Source organism: Sinocyclocheilus anshuiensis, unplaced genomic scaffold (genome assembly GCF_001515605.1).
Source record: "Sinocyclocheilus anshuiensis isolate Anshui unplaced genomic scaffold, SAMN03320099.WGS_v1.1 scaffold715, whole genome shotgun sequence".
Lineage (NCBI taxonomy): Eukaryota > Metazoa > Chordata > Actinopteri > Cypriniformes > Cyprinidae > Sinocyclocheilus > Sinocyclocheilus anshuiensis.
The window spans coordinates 278,571-303,532 of record NW_015551089.1 but is presented as its reverse complement, the minus strand read 5'-3'; the positions used below and the strand labels follow the sequence as shown (position 1 = coordinate 303,532).

General features: G+C 37.1%; 1 protein-coding gene across 1 annotated transcript in view; it reads left to right on the top strand.

The window, feature by feature from the left end:
• LOC107662656 (cysteine-rich motor neuron 1 protein-like) overlaps positions 1–24,962 on the top strand; it is a 153,423-nt gene that overhangs the window by 104,606 nt on the left and 23,855 nt on the right. The window contains exons 6-9 of the mRNA XM_016452736.1: positions 3,493–3,675; positions 6,184–6,381; positions 20,158–20,286; positions 21,587–21,743. Of these exons, the coding sequence (XP_016308222.1) occupies positions 3,493–3,675; positions 6,184–6,381; positions 20,158–20,286; positions 21,587–21,743 (667 nt within the window). The remainder of the gene's footprint in view (positions 1–3,492; positions 3,676–6,183; positions 6,382–20,157; positions 20,287–21,586; positions 21,744–24,962) is intronic.

Below are 24,962 nucleotides of genomic sequence, written 5' to 3'. Positions count from 1 at the left end.
ATATACTAGTAGTGTAATGCTAATGCATTTTCAATGAGCTGAAATACAATTGAAATGTACTTGAAGTACATTAAAACGATGCTTCAAATATACTCTAACTGTAGTTCATGAAGTATTAAAAGGACATTTTAAATGTATTTTAAGAAATACACTTAAATTGCACTAAATATACTTAAAGTGGTTCCATTTTAACATTCAATATATTAAATATATTACAAATAGATTAAAATCCAACTTAAACATATCTTGAAATACACTTAATATACTTAAAGTTGTTTCAAAATAATACATTTAATACGCACTTAGTATAGTATAATTTAAATATAGTAAGTATGTCTGAAAAAGCAATTTAAATATATTTATTTTTCACCTGGGAACTTTGCAAAAATTCAAAAGAATTGTTGAATCAATCTTTTAACAAATTCACCATACACAAGAACTTAAAACTACTGGTTCATTTTGTGAATCAGTTACCGTTTGCAAGTACTCAAGAGAATCAGTGAAGAGTTTTGCTGCTGGTTCATTTACATTTGCATTTACATTAACTGTTTGAAAATAATTATTTGGCAATTCTTCGCAAACTGGTTCACAAAAATGTCTTGAACTTCCAAACATGAGAATCAGTTATTTTATGAGATACTTTACTTGTGTTCAAATAGTTATTTGATTATTACTTTTATTTAGTTGCTTTCCAACCAGGGGTGTGTCTACGTGGTGGCCAGGGGTGGCACCGGCCCCCCCTGAAATTTGGCTGGCCACCCCAGGTGCCCCCCCCACCAGATGTCTTGCGATAGGCTTGTTTTTAGTAAATTTCTAACTGCATCTGGCAGTGGCGGATCCTGGCATGTGTAGGCAGCTGCCTAGGGACGCTTTCTTCTCTTCTTTATACTTAATTTTAGGCTGTTTCTATAGTGTGATCTTATTGACAATGTCGAGAGCGCATAATGTTACGCGATCCATGTGCGCAAGGATGAATCTCTCCACTCCCAAGCGGATTTCCTTCACTCACACAAAACTGGATGTGTGCTTTTAAATATTTCTTTAGAGTTCTTTTATGAATTGGCTCTGCTCTGTCACTGTCCCTGTCACTCTCTGTTTAGTGAGTGTACACGATGTATTATAACATACATCGTTCCGCAAACACAACCTCCTCCCCCGGCCACCCTCTTTAGAGCCAGTGCCCCCGACTGCCCCCCCCATTTAAAATGCTCTAGACATGCCCCTGTTTCCAACACGTGTAGGAAATATTGATGTATTGCTGTTGCGTGTGTAATAAGTAATTACTCTTCGCCATCTTGGATTTCACACTAAAAGCTAATGACTTCTTGATGACCTACTATTCCTTAGTTAATTGCCCAGATAGCACACATCTAATGCCCTCTGTTCCTGAAAATTGTGTGATAAACAATTAAGCCCGTTATATTTCATTAATAACAGCTCTGAATACTTCTGCTCATCCTTCTGACATACTGTATCATTACAATCATACAACACAGGCAACACTTTAACACAAGACACTTGACATATTACACTTATAGAGAGCTGTCCTTTAATAGACATCTCAACTCCACCTGTACAACTCCTTTTAACATCTGATTCCTTTCCCGCTGTCTAATGGGAGGGGGTTATTTTTTTTATTACTTTAAAAAAAAATATATATATATTTTGTGCATTGATTTTAAGCAGCTCCTTCCAATTAGTTGCTGCCCTCAGAAGCGGTAGCAGTCACCCAGAGGAGAGTGACAGACCCAGGCTGAAGGAACAAAAAAAAAGCTTTGATTAGAAAACTGAGCAAATTCACACAGTCCTCTGTGAAGCCTGTCTATTGTGACAACCTCACAGTTTCCATACCAGATTACTGGGTATTCCACTGAGCCTGTACTAATTGACAAAATTATTCACTGGAATTAAAAACGCTGCACACCGCATTTGGCTGATCTTTCAACAGTTAAGTGTGCAGAGATCAATTCCCTCTTGGCTTTGGGTGTTTTTTGTTGGCTCCAGGCTTCTAATAATTCCTCTTTTAATGGATTGCTTTGATATTCTGTCACTCTTTCGTTTGATAGGATTTTATGGAATGTTCCAAGGCCTCTTATTTGTCACAGGCAGAGCTTAGATGACTTGGGTACGTCAAATATGTTGTGATCAGAGGTTTTCAAAGATGTGTTTGGCATTATTCAACATAAGCACAAGATGGGGAAGTGACACACATTTCCAGAATCAAACATGTCGTGATGTTGAAATCAAAGAATTACTGTCACTGATTAAAAAATAAGAAAAAATACAATTTCATTGTAATTTTTATAAAGCTAAACAATACTTTTCCATTTTTATCAATAATAGATGTTTGTCTAATTTATATAAAGAAAAAAACTAATTATTTAACCCCTAATTTATCATAAGAAAGACCTATGCAAAATTTTGAATCTTATATTTTCTTCCTAATTTACCTTGTTTAAAGGACAATGCGAAGAACAGTACATTTATAATCTTTTTTATTTTAAAATTAAAAAATATATATTTTTATACATTTTTATTAAGCAAGGATATGTTAAATTGATAAAGAGTGATAGTAAAGACTTAAATTGTTTTTAAAAAAAACTATTTTGAATAATTGCTTTTTAACTTTTTATTCATCAGAGAACCTTGAAAGAAGTAAGTTCCAAAAACCTGTAAAGCAGCACAGCTGTTTCCAACACTGATAATAATAGATCAGCATTATGGAAAAATACACTCTTTATGAGGTTATTTATTTATAAATCAAACTCACATGAGACGTTTGGCAAAAGTATGTCATTTACAATTTTTTTTTTTTAAGATGCAATGTAATCATCATCAAAGCTCAACACAACGAAATACCACAGTATGACAATAAAGTGTGGGGAAAGTTGTTTTGGTATTTATTGCAGATTTGCATTGTGTTCTGTGTGTGCATTTCAGTTCTATTCGTGTACAAAAACTGAATGTGTTAATTTACCAAAAAACACAAAAAAAGACCAGACAAGACAAAGATGCTAATTAAGAACTGGATTTTTATTTTTTTTATTTTTTTTTAGAGGTGTTAATTCTTTGTTTGGAGTTCTCTTTCACAGCCACCTTAATTGTTTTTTTTTATTTTATCTTTTTTTTTATAACTGCATTAACATAAGTCCTCAGAGTTTGAATACATATAAAGACACCTTCATTAAGCTTCATTTTGGAGCAAAAAGCAGGCTGTTCTTATGTACACAAGTGTAGATAGGCATTGTAATGCATAAGCTGAAAGGGGAATTTAGTACCTAAGGGTTGCCATGGAGCATCAATTCCACAGCTATCTGAAACTCAGCAGCTAAAAGCTCTCTCAGACACAAATGCACACCGTTTAGGTCCCTGCATACCCCATAACTAACTATTCTTCTTGGCCCTGTCATCAAGACTGTTTGTTTTGTTGTGCTGTCAGTCATACATGAGACAGCCTCTAATGCACTGCATCCGGATTACTGTGTTTTGCAGAGACAAAGCCGGCCTGCACTTTCAACGGAGTGGAGTACCGTGACGGGGACATGTTCAGGATGGATGCCTGTCGCTTCTGCCGCTGTCAGGGCGGTGTGTCTGTGTGCTTTACGGCCCAGTGCGGCGTCCTCCACTGCGAACGCTACTACGTCCCTGACGGAGAGTGTTGTCCTGTCTGTGAAGGTTAGATGACCCTTGCAGTAGCTGTGGAAAGACAAAATATTCCTGTTCTTCATAAACTGTTTGTCAAGAGCGTAAGCAGGCATATGTGCACCTTTCTCCAAATGATATCAGGCTGTCTTTAGCGTTAGCCTTGTGCCTTAGGGCCTGTTTTGCATTTGCTGTTGATGTTCTGCCTGTAATTGAGGTGATTTTTGTGAATTTTAATGAACAGTGTCATCCAGGTTCAAAACTAGATTCTGAAGCAATTATGGCGTGACTAGTTTTTTAACTTCTCCGAGGATATTGTGCATTTTACATTACTTGATGGGGAAGATTCTGTAGATTGGACGGTAAATTTGCGGGATAAATTCTTTGTGTGCTTGCATTCCCCCAATTCAGCGAGCATCCAATTAGTTCAGGGAAACTGTTCATTGTTTTATTTTGTAGACAACCTGTAATAGGTTGCCAGGGAGCATGTAATTTCGATTGCTATGCTTCTCTTGTGGGTAGGTTTTGTTGTCCAATACATTACTGCTTGTAATTACCATGCTACATTTTCTGCTCATGTTATATTTATCAGATTGTGGTCATGTTGAAATTAGCTTGCGAATGATTTTGCTGTTATGTAGTTAATTAAAAAGAAACTCCCTCAGTCCCCTGTAGCTTTCCTCCTGAGAGTTTTACTGCCATGAATTAAACAAATACATTCGGCCAACTAAAGATAGATGGCTCACAGTAAATGTAAGCCAGTATGACTCCGTATGCTGACTCATAGGCAGTCTTGGCTTATGAAGGAGGTAAATCATTTTAATCAACAACTTAGACCAGTGGTTCTCAACCTTTTTGGGGCTCCCACTGTCCACAACCATATTCAATGACATTTCTAGTTGTTCATGATGTACTGGATAAGAGTTTAAAAAACATTTTTTTACACACAATTTCTACCTGATGAAATTGTTTAGACTTTGGCATAACTAGAAAAATGGAGTTGTACAATTGTATTCATTTACATGACTTTCCAGTTCTAGAAACCACAATTTCACAATTAGACTTCACTATATATACATGTTTTCCAGGTATGTGGGAATCCTCATTTGTGACCCTGGACCACAAAACCAATCATAAGGGTCAATTTTTTTAAATTGAGATTTATACATCCTCTGAAAGCTGAAGAAATAAAATTCCATTGATCCATTGAGTTGTTAGGATAGGACAATATTTGGCCGAGAAACAACTATTTGAAAATCTGGAATCTGTGCAAAAAAATCAAAATATTGAGAAAATTGCCTTTAAAGTTGTCCAAATGAAGTTCTTAGCAATGCATATTACTAATCAAAAATTAAGTTTTAATATATTTACAGTATGAAATGTACAAAATATCTTCATGGAACATAATCTTTACTTAATATCCTAATGATTTTTGGCATAAAAGAAAAATCAATCATTTTGACTCATGCTATTTTTTTTTGGCTAGTGCTACAAATATACCCAAGTGACTTAAGACTGGTTTTGTGGTCCAGGGTCACATTTTTCAATGAAAACGTTTTTTGAGAAGATTAATTAAAATATGAAATATGTTGAATTTTGTTTGCACTTATTTTAATGTTTGTTTTGTCTTATATCAAATTATTTTAAATCATTTTGGGGCCCCCATTTTAAGCTTCCTGAAGCCAACTAGTGGGCACCAGCCTCCGATTGAGAATGACTAATCTGAGGTCACATTAGTGAATTTTCACAGGTAAAAAAGGTACATTGTAGCGCAGCTCTACAAAGAAGACACTTTCAAGTCAAGCAGCTTTCTATTGGTCAAAATGGAATTTACGTGATCAACTGAAAAAATATATATATGTCGAAAAAATCTTTCGACTTCAAGTGAAATTCAGTATTGATTATCAATTCCAATTGAAAATTCGATCTGTAAGGGGCCATTATCTGCTCCAAACTTGTCCAAGCTGATCATTAAATGGACTAAGCTTGTCATTAGCTAGTCTATGCTGGGTATTAGCTAGTCCAGGCTAGTCATTAGTTGGTCCAAATTGGTCGAAGCTGGTCATTAGCTGGTCCAAATTAGTTATTAGTTGACCTAAATTGGTCATTAGCTGGTCCAAGCTGATAATTAGCTGGTGCAAACTTGTAGACCATCTTGAACCAGCAACAAACCAGCCACCAGTTGTACAAACTTAAGGTGCTCAGAAACCATCTGCTATGTTCTAAAACAGCTTAAACCAGGGGTTCTCACCTCTGGCCCTCGAGGTCCACTTTCCTGCAGAGTTTAGCTCCAACCCTAATCAAACACACCTGAACAAGCTAATCAAGGTCTTCAGGATTACTAGAAAGTTACTGGCATGTGAGTTTGATCAAGGTTGGAGCTAAACTCTGCCGGAAAGTGGACCTCAAGGTGCCAGAGTTGAGAAGCCCTGGCTTAAACTGACTTTTCAAGCAGGGTACATTTTGCAGGATGTCAATACTGATGTGTGGCAGCTATTATCATCATCATGTCTTTCTGTTCTCTTAACTTCTTCCATATAGACCCCATCTACCCAGTGCTCAATTTAGCCGGCTGCTATGTGAATGGGCAGATCCTGGCACACGGAGACCATTGGCGTGAGGATGACTGTACCTTCTGCCAGTGTATGAGTGGAGAGGCCCGCTGTGTGGCAGCTGCCTGCGGCCACAGCTGTCTCAATCCTGTCACTGTGCCCGGAGAGTGCTGCCCTGTGTGTGAGGGTAAGAACAGATGCACTTTATGGATGCGGGTTGGAATTGTATTGGGTTGAGCGTATCATTCTTGGACATAAACACACTCTATGCAAGCACATGAACACAAATGTTTATGGTTTATGTGTAGTTATGATATGTGTCAGATCGCAATCATAACAGTTTTAGTATGCATCGCAATTTCAGCATCACACAAACACAACTACAGCCAGTATAAGCTATCTTCTTCCATAGTCAGTTTCACTTTCTGAATCAGCTACTGTCATGGCGAAGCTACAATTGGTCTTGCTGAGCAAAATGACATGTTTGATTCATGTTATTTTTACAAAAGTATAAATTTTTACATAGCTATTGTGATATGATATGACATGACATGATATGAGATTTCATGGTGACTAGTTATCCATACACAGGGCAGTACACTCCATTTTGTAATTACCGGATAACAACCTGGACATTCCACTCTGACCTCTTCTTGTCCTCAGGCTTATAGAATTATCAGTTTCTATGGCAACACTATTAACAGCAAAATACATTTCTGTTATTGACCCTTTGCCGGGAGTTTGATTGACAGACGATCTGACCAATCATAATGCCAAATCTGCCATTTTGTCCAACAAACAAACCAGACAGGAGAGTAGATTAACATCAGTGGACTTGAATTTGAAAAATTGTGTGTATTGACGTCTTTCCGCGGTTGAAACAAGATACCTTCTGATGTTCATTCATGTTTATTTCATGCTATAACTAGTAAAGAGGAAGAGATTATCAGTTCACGTGCCGCTTAAACTGAGGTCGCAAAATGCTATTTATTGTTTGAATTTATTAAAAAATGACAAAGTTTGAAAGTTGAGACTTTGTTTCATAGCTAAAGTAACCTGCTCTGTCTTGTCTGTCGGCACGTTGTCATTTTCCTCTTTGCTCCGTGATGTATTTTTCACTGTGTGAGAACATGATGTGTGGCGTGAGAGTGCCATGGCTCATCGGATGTAGCAACAGTAACTAAAGGGGGCAGGTCTTTGCAAAGGGTCAATTGGAGTAAAATATAACAACTCCAATATAAAACTCCCAAAACCACAATATAACAAGTAACAGTCGTTATGCAAATGCTTTATTAATAAATGAGCTTTTTAGCAGGACGTTAGACATTAGTCACCCAAATCTGTGATAACTACATTAAAACTGTATTTTTTTTTATTTTCAGATTAATCTTGCATTTCTAAGGCATTTACAATACTCAATTATAGGAATTATTAAAAGAATGTTACTACTTTTTACTGCTGAGGCCAGCTCTATTTTTTGTGTGATGTTGCAGAAGTCAAATAGGAGCTCTCAGAAACTGTTAGTTTACAAGTGGTGATTATGAGCTCTACAAGGACATAAATGCTTTTTACAGGACAGAATCTTGTTATTGCTGTAATATCAACATGGCATGAATGCAATTGCTAGGTCGTTCTGGGTGTTTGCTAGAGTGTTGTACTGTAGGTGGTCAGTAGATTGCTAAATTGTTGCTTACTGGCTTAAATCAAGTGGTCTCTGTGATATTCTGGCCACTAGATATGGTTTGAGTCCTTTCAATGTGATTTTTTTACACCCAATTACACAACCAGGCAATGGGGTCAAAGAACAGATCCTTAACGCTAAATATGAGCATTAATTCAGTGTTGTAGTCAAAACCAGCTCATTCAAGTCCAAGTCCAGGCTGAGACTTGAGTAGGTTGAGTCCGATTCAAGTTCGAGTCCAAATGCTTCCGAGTTCAAATGGCATATTTTACGTGAACTTGATGTCTTGTGGACTTACGATGGCTGATGCATAATCAATGGCTGATGCATAATCAGCTAATCAGTGTCTTCAGGCTGACTAGAAATATCCAGGCAAGAGTGTTAGAGCTGGTTGGCCCTCCAGGAGCATGCTTGGACACCTCTACCGTAGGTTCTCCCATTCATCATTTTCGGTTTCAGAAGGGTGCTCACGTGTGCCCCCTTTTTAGCCACTACGCTCCCTCAGTGTGCACTTCGGCAGATCTGAGGAGAGTTCCACAGCAGACTTCTACCCTATAGTCAAAGCGACATTATATCACAAAAGTGTGCAATTATAAGATGGCCACAAGTGGCTTAAGGTGCCATTTGGGACAGGGCCTAAATATGCATTTGTTTGTCTACAAAGTGATGAGGACATCACAGTGACTTATTTAATTAAACTAATCACCATCAGACTAAAATAAACTGGGATTCTCAAGACTGGTATCTATGTGTGTGAGTAAATGCTTTCTTTCTCCATTTCCTCTCAATGTTCTCTAGCACTCAGAGTTTTTTTTTGAGTTTCCATTCCAGTCACATACTCTGTGTGAATAATCTACTAGACTGAGAGCAATGCAGGCAGTTACTTACCTGGATCCCCCAGCAACCCACTTCCAGCACAACCCAAACATCTCCATCGCCTCAAATCTCAGGTCTATCGTGTCATGTCTCCTTTACTGTAATGCAATGCTGCACCAAAACCCTTCCTGTGGATTTCCCTCCATTAGACCTTGCTCCCTACCCTCACCGGTGGTGGAATATCATATCCCGCCTTCCAGTGTATTTTTCATATTGCTCACAGATCTGTAGCGGTTACCCCTGGGACTTCCACTCCCACTGCAGCTGGCTGGGTTTCCCCCTCCGTGTTTGTTGCGAGGGAGAGCTTCACACCGTTTTGTATCTCATCATAAGTTTGATTAAGCACCGTGAGGTACGGACGTGCACCTCGGTATGCAGGGGCATGGACTACACTCTTGTAGAAAGGGTTTCAGCGAGTGATAGATGAGTGGCAGGTATGTCGGATAATGAATTTCTCCCAGGACTGGCTGTGTGGACCGATGACATCATCCTTTTGAAAAGAGCTGGAGAATATAGATTTTCGCACGTCGCTGCTTGCCGTCTAGATTTTTAAATCACAAAAGCAACATGATGTTTTTTTCTCTCTTCCTGTTACTTGTAGTCTCAGGATCACCGGGAATGGAAAGCTTGTTCCGAGCGATTAACAATCTTATCAGGCCATCCTAAATGCCAGACTGACAATATGTGTGGAGGAGGATATGAAAAATCGTACTAAACAACCACCCTTTTTTGTGGCTGTGGAGGTGAGACTCCACCAACTGTCGTGTTGGTTATGATCAATGCTGTTCCAGTGGAATTGAGTCCCACCGGGGGTAATAGGATTCCTGTCAGTGTCATCTACCTTCTGCACCTTCACCCTCCTTCCAATTAAAGATCCAAGCAAATGAAGCTTCCTTCTCTTCCTCCGACTCAGTATATAGAGAGAAAACAACGCCTGGAGTGCTTTGTCTCATAGTGGTGCTTGATAATAGTGAAGGCAAGCATTACTATTACTATGGCTCACACTCAGGGTTAGGGATGTTAACAAATGTTCTACGGACATGAGTGATACCTCAAATTGTTGCTTCTTGAGAAGCAGCTTCTAAGCAGTCTGACTTGCAATTTTCACATGGTGTATGATAAATCTTTCCAAAAAATAAGAAAGACTTTGCATTGAATGTGATTTAAAGCTTGACTGCTGTTAGCATTATCTACTAATGTAGGATGGTCATTTATGATATATACAGTGTGACGATATAAATAAAATTGTTTGTGCGGCAGGCTGAAATATGTCTCAAATAAGACAAGTGTTACATTCTAAATGATGTACACTATGTACTATTGTCTTAAATGGAGCATTTAACGTTAACATTTTTAACTACACAGAAACATTTGCCATTCATTTAAGTTTAAAAAAGGCATTTCAAATGCAGTGTGTTGTCGTTAGCTTTAGCATGTTCAGCTTTGCACGGTTTGCCTCCATCAATTTTTAAATACATAAAAAATAATAATCAAATGTGATGGCATGCAATTTGTAAAGTATTTAATTATCCAATAAATAGGCCTTAACACATTATTTAATATATCCAACCAAAAAAAAATGGTAACACTTTACAATAAGGTTCATTAGTTAACATTAGTCAACTACTTTAGTTAACATGAACTAAGCATGAACAATAATTGTACAGCATCTATTAATCTTAGCTAATGTAATTTCAACATTTAGTAATGCATTATTAAAATCAAAAGTTGTGCTTGTTAACATTAGTTAATGCACTGTTAATTAACATGAACTAACAATGAACAACTGTATTTTCATTAACTAACATTAACAAAGATTAATAAATACTGTATTAAATGTATTGTTGGTTAATACATTAACTAACATTAACAAATGGAACCTTATTGTAAAGTGTTACCAAAAAACAAACTATAATATAATATAATATAATATAATATTTATTTATTTCAATCTAATATCACAACATAAGTTATTTTATAAAATGGTGACAGTATAATAATAATAAGTATTAGTAAATAATAAGATTATGCACACATATTGAAATAAAATGTTTATACTGCTTCCCTCTATAATAGTAATAATTATTATTTTTATAGTAATAGTAATAATAATAGTTGTTGTTATTGTTGTTGTTGTTTTGTTGTTAGTAGTAGTAGTATTTGTATTAGCAACTTAGCAACTACTTCACAACACCCTATCATTGTGAGGTGAGTTTTGCGAGTTTGTGTCAAACAAAAAAGTTTTGCGGTGCACCTAAATCAGAATGCAAAGAGTCTGATTAGTAGCCCGTAAAACTTGAGGTTCTTTGAGCTAGTTGAGGTCGTGAGGGAGAGAGGAGAAGAGAGCAGTGGATTGACAGAGAGTGACAGCAGCATGTCTGCAGACCTGCACAGAGCAGCAAGCTCACATTCACCCCTTTTCAATTAATCTTTCATACGCCTTTCGGCCTGTGAAGCAATTAGAGGTTTAGATGGGTCTGCCTGAGCGTGGAGAGCACTCACTTCAGTATGGAGGTGAAGTGAGGGGGTAGTGCACTATGGCTTTTCATACAAAGTTCTATACACACAATACCGCTGCTGCATCGCAAACCACATCTCAAATACAGTGCTCTCTCTTTATTTGAATTCTCTCTCTCTCTCTCGCTCTTTCTCCAGGCAGTGCAGAGGTGGATCAAAGGCACCATGTGTGCCTGCTCATCATCACGGACTGCAGTGAAAGGTTAAAGCACAGTTAGACTATGTGAATGTGAAAATATTCAAACAGATTCAAAATCCTCCCACTGTGATGGCAAGGTGACTATCCGCTTAGTGCTTCATATGAATTAATTACTCCATATTTTGCTAGTTGGATGGTGCAGCTGAGTGGTTTAAAGGGATAGTTCAAGTGTCGTTGAAACCGGTATGGTAATCTTACTTCCAGGGAGCATAACTTCTTTAAAAAAGAAGTTTAACAGATTGTCTCACATCATAAAAGCAGTCCATGGGCATATTTACACTTTCTACCACAGTGCACAAAAGAGTTATTTTGCACAATCTCTTAGCTTTTCCATACAGTTAAACTCCAGAAATGACCAAAAAAAAGCACCATAAAAGTGGTCTGATATGACATACTCATAAAATAGCTTTGTGTGATGACATTTAAATAATTAAACTCCACTCTTTTAAGGCCGTGACACACCAAACCGACATCAAAGAACTAGCGGCAGCAAAAGCTGACTGTGGTGTCGCCTCACGTTGCTGCTGTCTGGGACAAAAATGTTATACTTGAACACAGTGCAAAGACAACAGCCAACTAGGACGTACATTCTGCGCCTGTGTGAGAGAAGAATAACTCTCCATACCACTTGGTGGCAGTAGTCTGTGTTAAAAACAGGAAACCAGAAGAGCTAGGACTGCGTATATACAAACTGTAAACAAAGCTGCGCTTTATTAGCATTTTCAGACCTTGCTCACCACAGACATCTGACAAGTTCCTTTGTTGTGTGCTTGCTTTCGTCACCTCCATTTTGTGCACTATTCGCCAAGTTGAACAGCCAGTCAGGGTGATCTCTCAAACCGATGAGCTCTCCTGCTGATTTAACTTGTGCAAGCAGACAAAATTCCACCAACCGGACCAATGCAAAACTGACAGACACTCAACAACAACCGTCATGGGCCGACCGTCAACTTGGTGTGTAAATCGTTACTCACAAAAAACTATCATATGGCATCAGAAGACTTGGAATACAGTTTTTGAAATCATATGGGCCACTTTTATTGAACTTTTGCTGTGTTTTATTTATAATTGTTAGTGAGCTATTCCTTTACAGATCTGGAATGATATCCAGAAGGTTGCAGGTTTGAATCCAGCAAGGAGCCATTCATTAAGCGTTACGATTGAGCCCTTGTGCAAGGCTATAAGTTGCTCCAGGGCTACTTTCACTGTAATAAATATTGTATACTGTTGCTCTGGATAAAAGCATCAGCTCAATGTCAGTAAGGACCAGTAGTAGTACTAAAGGGTTGATATATATTTGGCCATCTATTCTCCACGGCCACAGTGTAATGTAGGATCTTTAAATAGATGTTCCAGGTTCAATACAACATGCGCTCTTTTGAAAGCATCATTGACCTCATGTCAATAAATGAAGACTTAATTTTTAAACTCAATTTGACAAACAAAAAAGAGATTAAAGTAATGCACTTGCTATGAATGTCTGTCTCACACTGTGGAAAGTTAAAAGCAGAAATATGCAGCTTATGTTTTTTTTAATAAAGCGCTCTACAGATTTTTCAGTCCAAAAAATGTGAGATATTTGAGTTCTCAAAATCATTCTTTGAATGGTGGGACTACTGTTTTGTGTGAATGGATATCTGGACATCTAGCTGCCAAGGCAATAACTAAGTGGATTCTTCTCTATATGAATGATCCCTTTTGGTTTTAACTAGTTTTGAACCCAGAACTTTAAGTACTAATTTAGGGACTACAGTCACTGAATATGTTCAATGCTATTTGTGTACAGAAAGATTCAAACACCATGGAGAACAACAGTTTAATGTGTCCGTGACTCTGTTACACACTTTAAAGGGATAGTTCACCCAAAAATGAAATTCTGTCATTAATTACTCCGCCTCATGTCGTTTCAAACCCGTAAGACCTTTGTTCATCTTCAGAACACAAGTTAAGATATTTTTGATGGAATCTGAGGGCTGTCTGACCCTGCATAGACAGCAATACAACTGAAATGTTCCCAAGTCCAGAAGCGTAGCAAAGAGATCTGTAAAATAATCCATGTGCCCGTAAGACCTTCGTTCATCTTCGGAACACAAATTAAGATATTTTTGATGGAATCTGAGGGCTGTCTGACCCTGCATAGACAGCAATACAACTGAAATGTTCCCAAGTCCAGAAGCGTAGCAAAGAGATCTGTAAAATAATCCATGTGACATCAGTGGTTCAACCATAATTATACGAAGCTACGAGAATACTTTTTGTGCACAAAATAAAAATAAATAACGACTTTATATATATATATATATATATATATACAGTATATAATATTTCACAGTATTACTCTTTTACTGTATTTTTGATCAAACAAATGCAGCCTTCATGATACATATGAAACAAACTTCACAACAGAGCATTTATTCATTTATTCTACTGGCACTGGCTTTGAAAATGTAATGGTCAAATCATTAATGTCATTCAAATCTTTTCAATATTTGTAGTGTTGGTTCATTTAATATTTAGTACCTTTTTCAGAATCTACAAAATCTGTCCTGTTAGTAAGTACATATTTTTTATATTATTCGAATAATTATCAGGCCAGAAGTAACTGTTGTATAACGTATTGTAAATATTCAGTATAGCCGCAGCACAGGTGCTGGTTTGTTTGTCCTCTTTTGTGAACAGATGTGTCCACTCCAGTGGTGTCTTTTGGCAGTGAAACCATCCCACCGCTGCTGGTGTGTGTCCATGTCCCGCCTCAGTCCTGCAGCTGCCCTGTTGGACACAGTCCTGACTCTATCCCCCGGTCCCAGGACAGCTTAATTTAGCTCATTTGCCAGCTGCCCTGCACTCTGTGCATTTTTATTTGTGTGAAACGACATGAGGGGGAGCAATTAATGACAGAATTTTCATTTTTGGGTGAACTATCCCTTTAAGTCGTACACAGTTCTGTTTTTGTTACCTTGGTGGTTCCTTTTATAACAAAGCCTGTTGCCTCTTTCTGTCAGAGCCGGAGTGTCGGCAGCCTTGTGACAGCAGTTCTGCAATCAAAAATAAAGATAGGACTGTTACTCCATTCAAGGATGAACTCTTTTCTCTTTTTTTTTTCTTGATGGGTAAAATAGAAATAGCCATTCGCATTCAGCAGAGCCATATGTCTGTCTCGAGTGTCGGCAGCCTTGTGACAGCAGTTCTGCAATCAAAAATAAAGATAGGACTGTTAACTCCGTTCAAGGATGAACTCTTTTTTTTTTTTTTTTCTTGATGAGTAAAGCAGAGAAATAGCCATATGCATTCAGCAGAGCCATATGTGGCCCTATTACAAGATGGGAAATGGGGAAATAAAAGGCAGCTGTAATGATGCCTGATATCCCCCTCGATAGAGGTCTTAAATAGCCATACCTGTTGGCAAGGTCTAGAGAACGCTTTCTCTCACTGTGCCTCACATTTACATGTGGCATGTTACATGCAGCCGCTTGGGAAAGTGATGGACACATTCAAGAGTCGTTTCTCATCACTCTTTGCCTTCATGTTACATTAGTACTGACGGACCAGTTAGAACTATGATGAGACATTCAGGTAAAAAAAATAAAATATATATATATATGTCCACTCCAGTGGTGTCTTTTGGCAGTGAAACCATCCCACCGCTGCTGGTGTGTGTCCATGTCCCGCCTCAGTCCTGCAGCTGCCCTGTTGGACACAGTCCTGACTCTATCCCCCGGTCCCAGGACAGCTTAATTTAGCTCATTTGCCAGCTGCCCTGCACTCTGTGCATTTTTATTTCCTAATTATTATTTGTTAGAAGACCTAATTTCCTCAAGGTGACACCCTCTCCCTGTCAGAGGCAAGTTATTGTACCAAACGCAGCATGTGTAATTAAGCAAATGAAAGCTGTCAGGTTTGGTTGAACCCTCAAAGCTCGCACATCACATTTGGAGCGAACCCCACAGCCATTAGCGTTTTGCACCGAAATTATTCCACATTTAAATATGTGCCTTCATTTTCACATACAATGCACTTGTTTATTTCTAAAAGTCTTTGAATATGAGCCTGCTCTGTTGGTTGTGCGGCCACATAGGAAGAAACAAAATAAGGCACCAAAGCCAACATGGCTTCAAATGTTACAGTAGTGTTAATGAAACAGCGCTCTTTAATGAATAGGGGAAAAAAGGATTCGCCTCAGGTTTGTATTTATTTGTTGCTAAGAGCTTGTTTTTAATTTAATAGCAGTATGTCTTTACATTTGAGAAAAGTTGAGGAGAGAGAAGTTGCAAACGTCTCACAATTTGCAGCCCTTTATGATAAGGTTTAATAAAAAAATATAGGCTTTTGGGAAGCATAGACTGCAAAAAAAAAATAATAATAATAATAAATTATTTCAAAACCCTCATATCTGGTCCAAACTACATTTATTTGGAATTATGTAATCGTTTATATTTTTTGGTACTTTACCGTTTTATATTTTGGAGTCGAATAAGACTTTCGTTTTTTAAAGAAGTCTTTTATGTTGAGCTGGGCTGTATTTATTTGAACAAAAACATAGTAAAAACAGTAAAATTGTGAAATATTATTACAATTTAAAAAAACTATTTTATATTTTAATATATTTTTAAATCTCCAGTCTTCAGCGTCACATGATTCTTCAGAAATCATTCTAATATGCTGATTTGCTGCTCAAAAAACTTTCTTATTATTATTATTATTATTATTATTATTATTATTATTATTATTATTATTATTATTATTATCAATGTTGAAAACAGTTGTGCTGCTCAATATCTAATATTTAATTATTTTTTTACAAGGACACCTGCAGCTGTGTATCATTCAACTACACAGTATCATACGAACAATCAGCTAGCAATGATACCGATTTAAGTTTCACAAATCAAAACTGAAGCTTTATTTTTATTCAACGTCTGAAAATCCAACTTGTGTGTTTGTAAGTCTTTCTGTGTGATTCAGTCATACAAAAAAAGCATATAATTTGTCGGTAAATCTGATTACACTATTGTCATGCTTTATGTTCGTTTTGGTTGTAGCCAGTGAATGTGTAGTAGAAAGATATGTCTTGGCTTTATTTTGCAGTACAAACTTGTAACATTTTGTAACGTGTAACATTTATTTCAGACTTTAACTCACAACTCTGGTAAAAACTACCCAACTAATTTGTATTTACCATGGCGCTGTAGATTCAGTAATGGTGCAGGAAACACCACCAAAATTTCCAAAAGCTGTCCTGAATGTATTAAAAGGATAGTTCACCCCATATGATTTTCTTTCTTTTCTTGAAACACAAAAAAACAGAAGTTGCTTGTTTACACTTACATTTTCCATACAATAAAAAAAGACACTGTCAAGCTTTACAACCAAATGTACTTCTTAAAATGCAGGCCATGACAATTGAATTTACATTCCGTCCGAGAAGTGTGTACTAAACTGAACTGAACAACTAGTTATTAATGCAATGACGGCACTCTCTTTTGGCCACTGACAGCTCATGTCTCTCTCTTCCCCATGTGCGATGCAAGTCGAATCAAAAGAGGTACGTGTCTTGACTCATTTGCAAATTCTGACACAAGTCTGTCTCTCTCCACTGCAGTGTCTCCCACCATCCGTGCGGTCTGGGGTCAGCCCACCAGAGACAGCTTAATGAGCATAAACAAAACACAGTGGGTCTGCTGCACTAATAATTGCATACAAGCAGCACACGCACATTCATTCGTTTTCATCCTTGTTGTAATGTTAATAATTCCCGAGGAAGCATGCACCCTCAGTTACTAATTAGCATAATACACAGCCAAACCGTCTTCATATAGTTCACTTTGAGAACACACACTGAACGATCTTTGTGTAAAGGACATGACAGTGAATTTTCATTTTTGTGTGAATTGCCCCTTTAAAATGGATCATCTGTTGTTGGTCGAGAGAAATTGAAACGCATACTCGTGTTTGCTTATGTACTTCATCATGAAATTGATTCCCTACTGCAGAACAGCACTGCATTCAAAGCTAAATGTGGAGAAGAAAAAAAAAACTGAGAAGAACCAAGAGGGAAGCTGATTGGATGAGTGGTTTGACAGGCACAAACCAATCAATTCAATCAGTAATTTCAGCATGTACTACAAGCATTAGGTTTTGCAGGAGTGGTGAATTATAGATTCTGGTCGTGCTGTGAAAAAGTCAATTTCCTGCGATGATGGTTCGTTTTTGGACTGCTTCCATCAACTCTGTTTGTAGTCATGAAGGCATTTATCCATTTCAGACCTTGACACTTTATCTATCCACCTCTCTTTCTTTCCGTCTGTCCATCTGACTGTTTCTCATCTTTATCAGAACGTAGTACAACTTTCGATCGGATCAAATAGAAACTTGTCAGTTTCTTGTGTTAAAACCTAAATGTGACCCTGGAGCACAAAACCAGTCTTAAAGGGATAGTTCACCCAAAAATGAAAATTTGATGTTTATCTGCTTACCCCCAGGGCATCCAAGATGTAGGTGACTTTGTTTCTTCAGTAGAACACAAACGAAGATTTTTAACTCAAACTGTTGCAGTCTATCAGTCTTATAATGGCAGTCAACGGGCTCCATGGCTTCGAGAGTAAAAAAAAACATACACAGACAAAACCAAATTAAACCCCGTGGCTCGTGATGATACATTGAGGTCTTAAGACACGAAACGATCGGTCTGTGCAAGAAACTGAACAGTATTTATATCATTTTTTACCTCTGATCCACTGCAATGTCTGAGCACATCCACAACATCCGGCACGTGATGCGTGTACATGCTCTGGCATAGTAGACATAGATATATATAAGTAGATGCCTCATTAGGGCTGCGATACGTTCCAAAATGGCGGACGCGTCAACGTATCTGGAGCGGTCGAATAGGGCATTTATACATATCTATGATAGTAGACGCATGTGCGGAAGCGATCTGTCGCGCGTATACGTCACTCATTATTTACACAGTGCAGAGAGATTGCGGACGTGCTCACTGGCACTGCGATGATCTAAAAGTATTTAGAAGTACAGGTCATCATAATGGAAGACGATTTTGATATATCATCAGACAATGTGGAATTTTTGCCCAACCATATTTATTTGACATCACGTGCCAGATGTTGTGAACGTGCTCAGGACAGTTGGACATTGCGGTGGATCAGAGGTAAAAAACTATATAAATACTGTTCAGTTTCTTGCACAGACTGATCATTTCGTGTCTTAAGACCTCAATGTTTAGTCACGACCCGCAGGGTTTAATTTGGTTTTGTCTGTGTATGTTTACTCTCAAAGCCGTGGAGCCCATTGACTGCCATTCTAATAAGACTGATAGACTGCAACGGTTTGAGTTAAACCCATGAAGATATTTTGTAAATGTCCTACTGTAAATATATAAAAACTATTATGCATTGCTACGAACTTAATTTGGACAAATTTAAATGTGATTTTCTTAATATTTAGATTTTTTTTGCACCCTCAGATTCGAGATTTTCAAAGTTGTATATCTCAGGCAAATATTGTCCGATCCTAACAAACCATACATCAAGCTTTCAGATGATGTATAAATCACAATTTAGAAGAATTGACCCTTAAGACTTGTTTTGAGGTCCAGAGTCACATTTTATAGTTATTTCATTGAATATTTAGATTTTTTTGCACCCTCAGATTCCAGATTTTCATATAGTTGTATCTCAGCCAAATATTGTCCTATCCTGACAAACCATACATCAATGGAAAGCTTATTTATTTCGAAAAATTGACCCTTATGACTGGTTTTGTGGTCCAGGGTCACAAATGAAAAAATGTTTTGGGTGTCATCGATATACGGCGAGTTTCTATATTAAACACATCTATAATCTGATAATAGATTCAGCCAAATCAGTTATAACCAGGTGGGATTTTTATTAAACTGAGATGTCACCATGTGGAAAGAGAGAAATAAGATGTCGTTTTTCTCATTTATTTAAGGGATAGTTCATCCAAAATTCATAGAATAGTATAAAATATAAATATTGGATAGAAAATAATAATAATTATAATAATAAAAAGTAGTGAGTCTAGGCAAGTAACTGAAATAAAACAAGTTGAAGTTTAAGTACTAAAATTACTAAAACTAAAACTGAAATAAAAATCAAGCTAAATAGAAATTAAAAACAAAGCTAAATAAAAATGTAAAACTACATAACAAACTTACTAAAATAAAAATGAAAACTTTAAATAAAAGCTCATTTAAAAATATAGCAAATATTATAATGGTATATAAATAATACTAAAATAACACAAGTTATATTATATTGAAAAGATTGGCCAGGATATTCTTCAAAAACTATCATCAAAATAAAAATGGAAACTTAAAATATAAAAATAAAAGCTATTTTTTAAATATTCCAAATATTATAATAATATATAAATAATACTAAAATAACACTGTTATATTATATTGAAAAGAGTGGCCAAGGTATTCTTCAAAAATTCTTATTTTGCCTTCCACAAACAACATGAGGATGAGTAAGTGATGGCAGGATTTTAGTTTTTGTGTGAACTATCCTCTTAACAGAAACTTAAAGTATGTGTAAAATTGTTTGCCTCCTATGACTCATAAGCGTAGTCCCGTTTGAGCCCCTAAGATCCTGTATTCTTTCTCTGTCTGTTTAACTATCTGACTGGGGGAATATTTTTTTGTTTTTTAGAACCCACCTACATCACTATGGCGCCCCCTGCCTGCGGTTCACTGGACAACTGCACGCTGGTGGAAAAGAGCTGCCTGTACGGCTTCCGGATGGACTCCAACGGCTGCAGGATGTGCAGCTGCAAGACACGTAAGTGAGCTGACGTCGCTGGAGAAGTGCTTCATCTTCCTCACCCCATACAGACGCTGTCAGGCGGTCTTTAGCGGTGTTCTCTCCAGACACTGACTGGCTTTAGCAGAGATGTTTTTGAGGATAAACACTGAAGGGCAGATGGATTAAGGGATTGTTTTTATATTAAGATAGGCTGAGTGAATTGAAGTCTGACAAATGTCAAAGGAAAAAGATAATAATGCTGATTTTAATTATTTCGGGTGGGACCATAAGCCTAGTTGTGGATCATAAATGTACTATTTAAAGATATATACTACTTGTCAAACGTTTGGACACACTTGACTGAATTTGTTTCTCAGAAACTTTTGATTTGAAAGTCTATGTCTGAATGTAAATATATGCTTAAATGTATGTTTTGTAGGCAAACATAAATTGTGCCTGTGTATGAATTTCTTCACAAAAAAATTTTTTTATTTGCACACTAAATATAATAAATAATAAATATAACATGAATATACAGATATAGTATAATATGTTATAATACAACATATAATACACTGTAAAAAAAAAAATCTGTAAAAATAGGGCACAATGTACTGAATTAATATAAAGGAATTTTCCATATTTATTTTTACAGGTATTTTACTTTTTTAAGCACTTCATTGCTTTGTGTTTTAGGGTTAATGTTGTTGTTGTTTTTTTTATAATAATAAAATATATTTAGGTATTTATTGGTATATTACAGTGGGTACGGAAAGTATTCAGACCCCCTTAAATTTTTCACTCTTTGTTATATTGCAATAAATCTGCAAAAATGTCAACGATTCTGTGTTTTTCTGTCAATATGGGGTGCTGTGTGTACATTAATGAGGAAAAAAAATTAACTTAAATGATTTTAGCAAATGGCTGCAATATAACAAAGAGTGAAACATTTAAGGGGGTCTGAATACTTTCCGTACCCACTGTATATTAGTATATTGGTATGTAATATAATATAATCGCTGCTTCTCAAACTAAACTAAAATAAATAAAAAAATTAAAAAGATAAGATAAGATAAATGAATATTAAACCATTCAATTAAAAACATAACCTAAAATTTTATTTAATTAAATTGATATGACAATTAAAAAATAGCAATGGATAACTTATATTATATTATATTATATTATATTATTATTTCTTTATGTATTAGTGTATGTTGGATGTATCTTGTTTTTGCTTCCCTGTCTATGTGTTGATCTTAAAGCATGTATATTAAGGTAATTAATGTCTAAAGCTGTAATTAATTAGTCTCTTCTGTTTTCTTCTAACCTTCAGGAGAAGAGTTGTGCAGTGGTCTAATTGCCAGCTGCACTCTGAAATGCCCTTTTGGCTTCCAGACTGACATTCACGGCTGTGATGTTTGCCAGTGTCGCCGACGTCACAAGAAGTGCAAAGCTGTGGCCTGTGCCAAGGACTGCCCCTTCGGCTATATGTAAGAAAGCAATAATCTGATTCACAGAGGTAACAATAACAAGAAGTGCAGTTTCTATTAAACATTCATTGTTAGTAGTACAGTATGTGATCAAATCTCTGATGACTTTATGAAAACCCATAAAGCTCTTCCTGACATTGTTTCCTTGAGCCAAGGTCACACTAGTTTCACTTTAAGGCAATTTGGATTAAAGTTCAACTACATGATGTGTTAGTTTTTTAGTCTTACTTCTCCCCCGACTTAAGTAATAATATGGTTCTATAAAATTCCAAACCATTTTGTCCTTTTTTTATGTCATTGTTACCCCAATGTTTTTCTATACTATCAGGAAAGGCAGCAGTCATTAGTTGTCACAAACTGAAGCGAATCCCATACTGTTCTAGAGAAATTGTGAATGACACAATGATCCCCTGTGCTATGCTTTGCTTGTTTGTGCCTGACTGCAAGTTTAGAGCTGACAGCTAATTAGGGCCGGCTCAGATCAGCGCCTCTGATTGCACCGTGTAAAGGATAAGCTGCGATAGTGAAGCTGAACGCTTAATCTACACAACACCATGTCTCGACGCAACTATGAATAAACACTGCTGCTCCACATCTGCAAAAAAAACTACTCCAATTACGCAGGCAGATCACCGAGCAAATTTGTACAAACTTTTGTGGAGCTGTGCAGTCGAGAGGTTAGAGAGACACCTTGTGACGAATGGAGATGAAAAAGTGGAGAAAAGTGCAAGAAAGTACACACGACTACTTTCAGTGACTGATGCCTAATTGTCAGGGGTTTTTTTTCGCTTTCTATTCATACAAGAGCACAGGGAAATGGGGAACAGGATTGGGAACTTGAATTTGTTGCAAGCCAGATTTAAACCCAAAAAACCCAAATGAGCACCACCAGTCAATATCTCAATGAGGTGTCAGAGCATGTGCGCTAAATGCTAAGTTGTGGCTCCAATTATTATTTTATCAGTAAACCTTTCTTTGCGGAAGCCTTTTATTTTGTTATATAATGATTAAGGATGTTGTTAAAAAAAAAAAGAAGTTACCCGTTTCTACACACAACTATGTACCAATGGTGTGTTTCCCAAAAGCATCCTTGGCCAACTATAGTCGCAAGTTCTGTTGTTAGAAACATAGTTCAGTGGTTTGGTAATCCTAACATCCCAAAATAGTTCCAGCAAACATTTGACAAAGTTCAACAAAGTTACAATGGTTTCAAGAAACAGTCCTGATTATTGCAACAATGTGTCATACTATGGTGGTTAGCAGCTAGTTACGGTGTGGTTAAACGCACTCAAGGTTCAACACAAGTTTCCACCATGAAGTAATTTGTCTATCACACTGAAAACAAAACGCTCCGCAATATAACACCATCACATCTGTTGAGTGAGCTTTGGAACCAATCAGATTTCACTGTGGGCGGAGCTATCTAGCAATTGATTTTTAATTACAGCAAAGCTGATTTTAAGAGCAGCACAACCAATTCCCCTTCAGGTCAAGTATAGGCACATACATTTTTCAGTCTGGTTCTCATGAGAGCACACACAGATTTGGTTTGGTGCTCACACTGCACATAGTGTGACTCATTAAATATAACTATAAAAATAAAATAACAATAGTGACGATAGTATTATTGCACTTTATTTATTTCGTATTTTTAAATAAAATAATAGCAATAATAAAAAAGAGTGTGACAATACTATTATATTTTAAAATAAAAAGTGAATATTAAAAATACAATTATTTTGTAGTAAACTTAAAAATACAATGCTAATATTTACATTTTCTTTTTTTTTTTTTATATGAATTTTCATAATTTTCAAACCTAAAATCAGCAAGCTTTTATTTTGGCGGGTTGCCGACAAGTAAGTATATGCGCTGTCTGTTTTAGCGCTGCCGAGTGAAGCACGTCAGTAAATGAAATGTCAGTTTCGCACTGGCAGATTTATGCTTTCAGTTCGAATGGAAATCTTATACAGTATTACAGTTAGTCGGTCTAAAACGGTGATTGTGCATTAACAGCTGTCAACCATGTCAGTGCGCAAATGAGCAGTCTGAACTTATTTACCCAGCGCATTTTTTATTTTGGTCACACATGCGCACCTGCGCACCACTTACGTGCACCCCTGAGTATAGGTCTCTGCCGTACGCTAGAGGTTGTTGCCCAATCAATTAAGGGCGTTTCCCAGTCTGTGGGCGTGTTTCAACTGCTTTACCCAATTTGCTCCATCCCACTGGGGGCTAGATTTTGGGGTGGGGTTACGAGTGGAGCTTCATGATTTTTTCCAGCTGAGTTAAGCAGTTGATAAATGCCCACTTATTGGGGAATGCCCTTTTTGTTCTGCAGAGATTCCCTTCTCCTTCAGGTTGGAGTTGTGATGTAGTAGGTGCAAATATTCCGGACATGCGCTGTGCCGCATATGGGAAATGTAGGTTCGAATTTGGCCTGCGTCGCGACCCAAACCCATTCCCCCTCATCTGCCCCGTGATTGTCTCCGAATACTGTCTCTATATTAAAAAAGTGGTGAAACGACTCCCAAAATGTTAAAGGAAAACTTTTGTTATTAGGTGTACTGTTCCTTTAAAATATAATAAAGACTGTTATGACAAGTGCAGAGAATGAGGCATCGGCTTGACTGGTCTTGCATCTCTATAGTGTCCTATCTGAGACTCATTCCCTCAGGTGTGGTTGAATAAAGAGGAGTCTTTATTTATCAGAGTTCGGCCCCTGGCCCATCGTTGTCTCTTCCCACCTCAATTCTGCCGTCATGAATGAGCACACAAGTGCAAATGCTTGCATGTCAGATTCTAATTTTAGATATCTATTTATGCCCTCTCAAAGTTATGGCCAAGGATCATGCTTGTGGCTTGAATAATGCATGCAGCTTAGCTCAGACTTCCTCCTCTTGCACAAAGAATATTGATATTCCCTACTGCTGACATCATAGCTGATAGCTTCTTATCACCAAACCAAATACACACTGCACATGGCTGCTTCTCGGGCCTATTATTCATCCGATAAGAGTGGATAGGGGGATGAAGGATGGGAAGAAGCATGTGTATGTGTGTGTGTATGAGATGGGCAGTTGGGGTTCAGGCCAGTGTGCCTTGGATGAGTTTGTTCTCCAAGGAAGGTGCCTTAGCCATCAGGGAGCATTTTGATTGGTCGTTTTGGTTAGTCATCTTTAATGTGCCATCTGCTGACAGGACTCCAAGTAAGGTCAA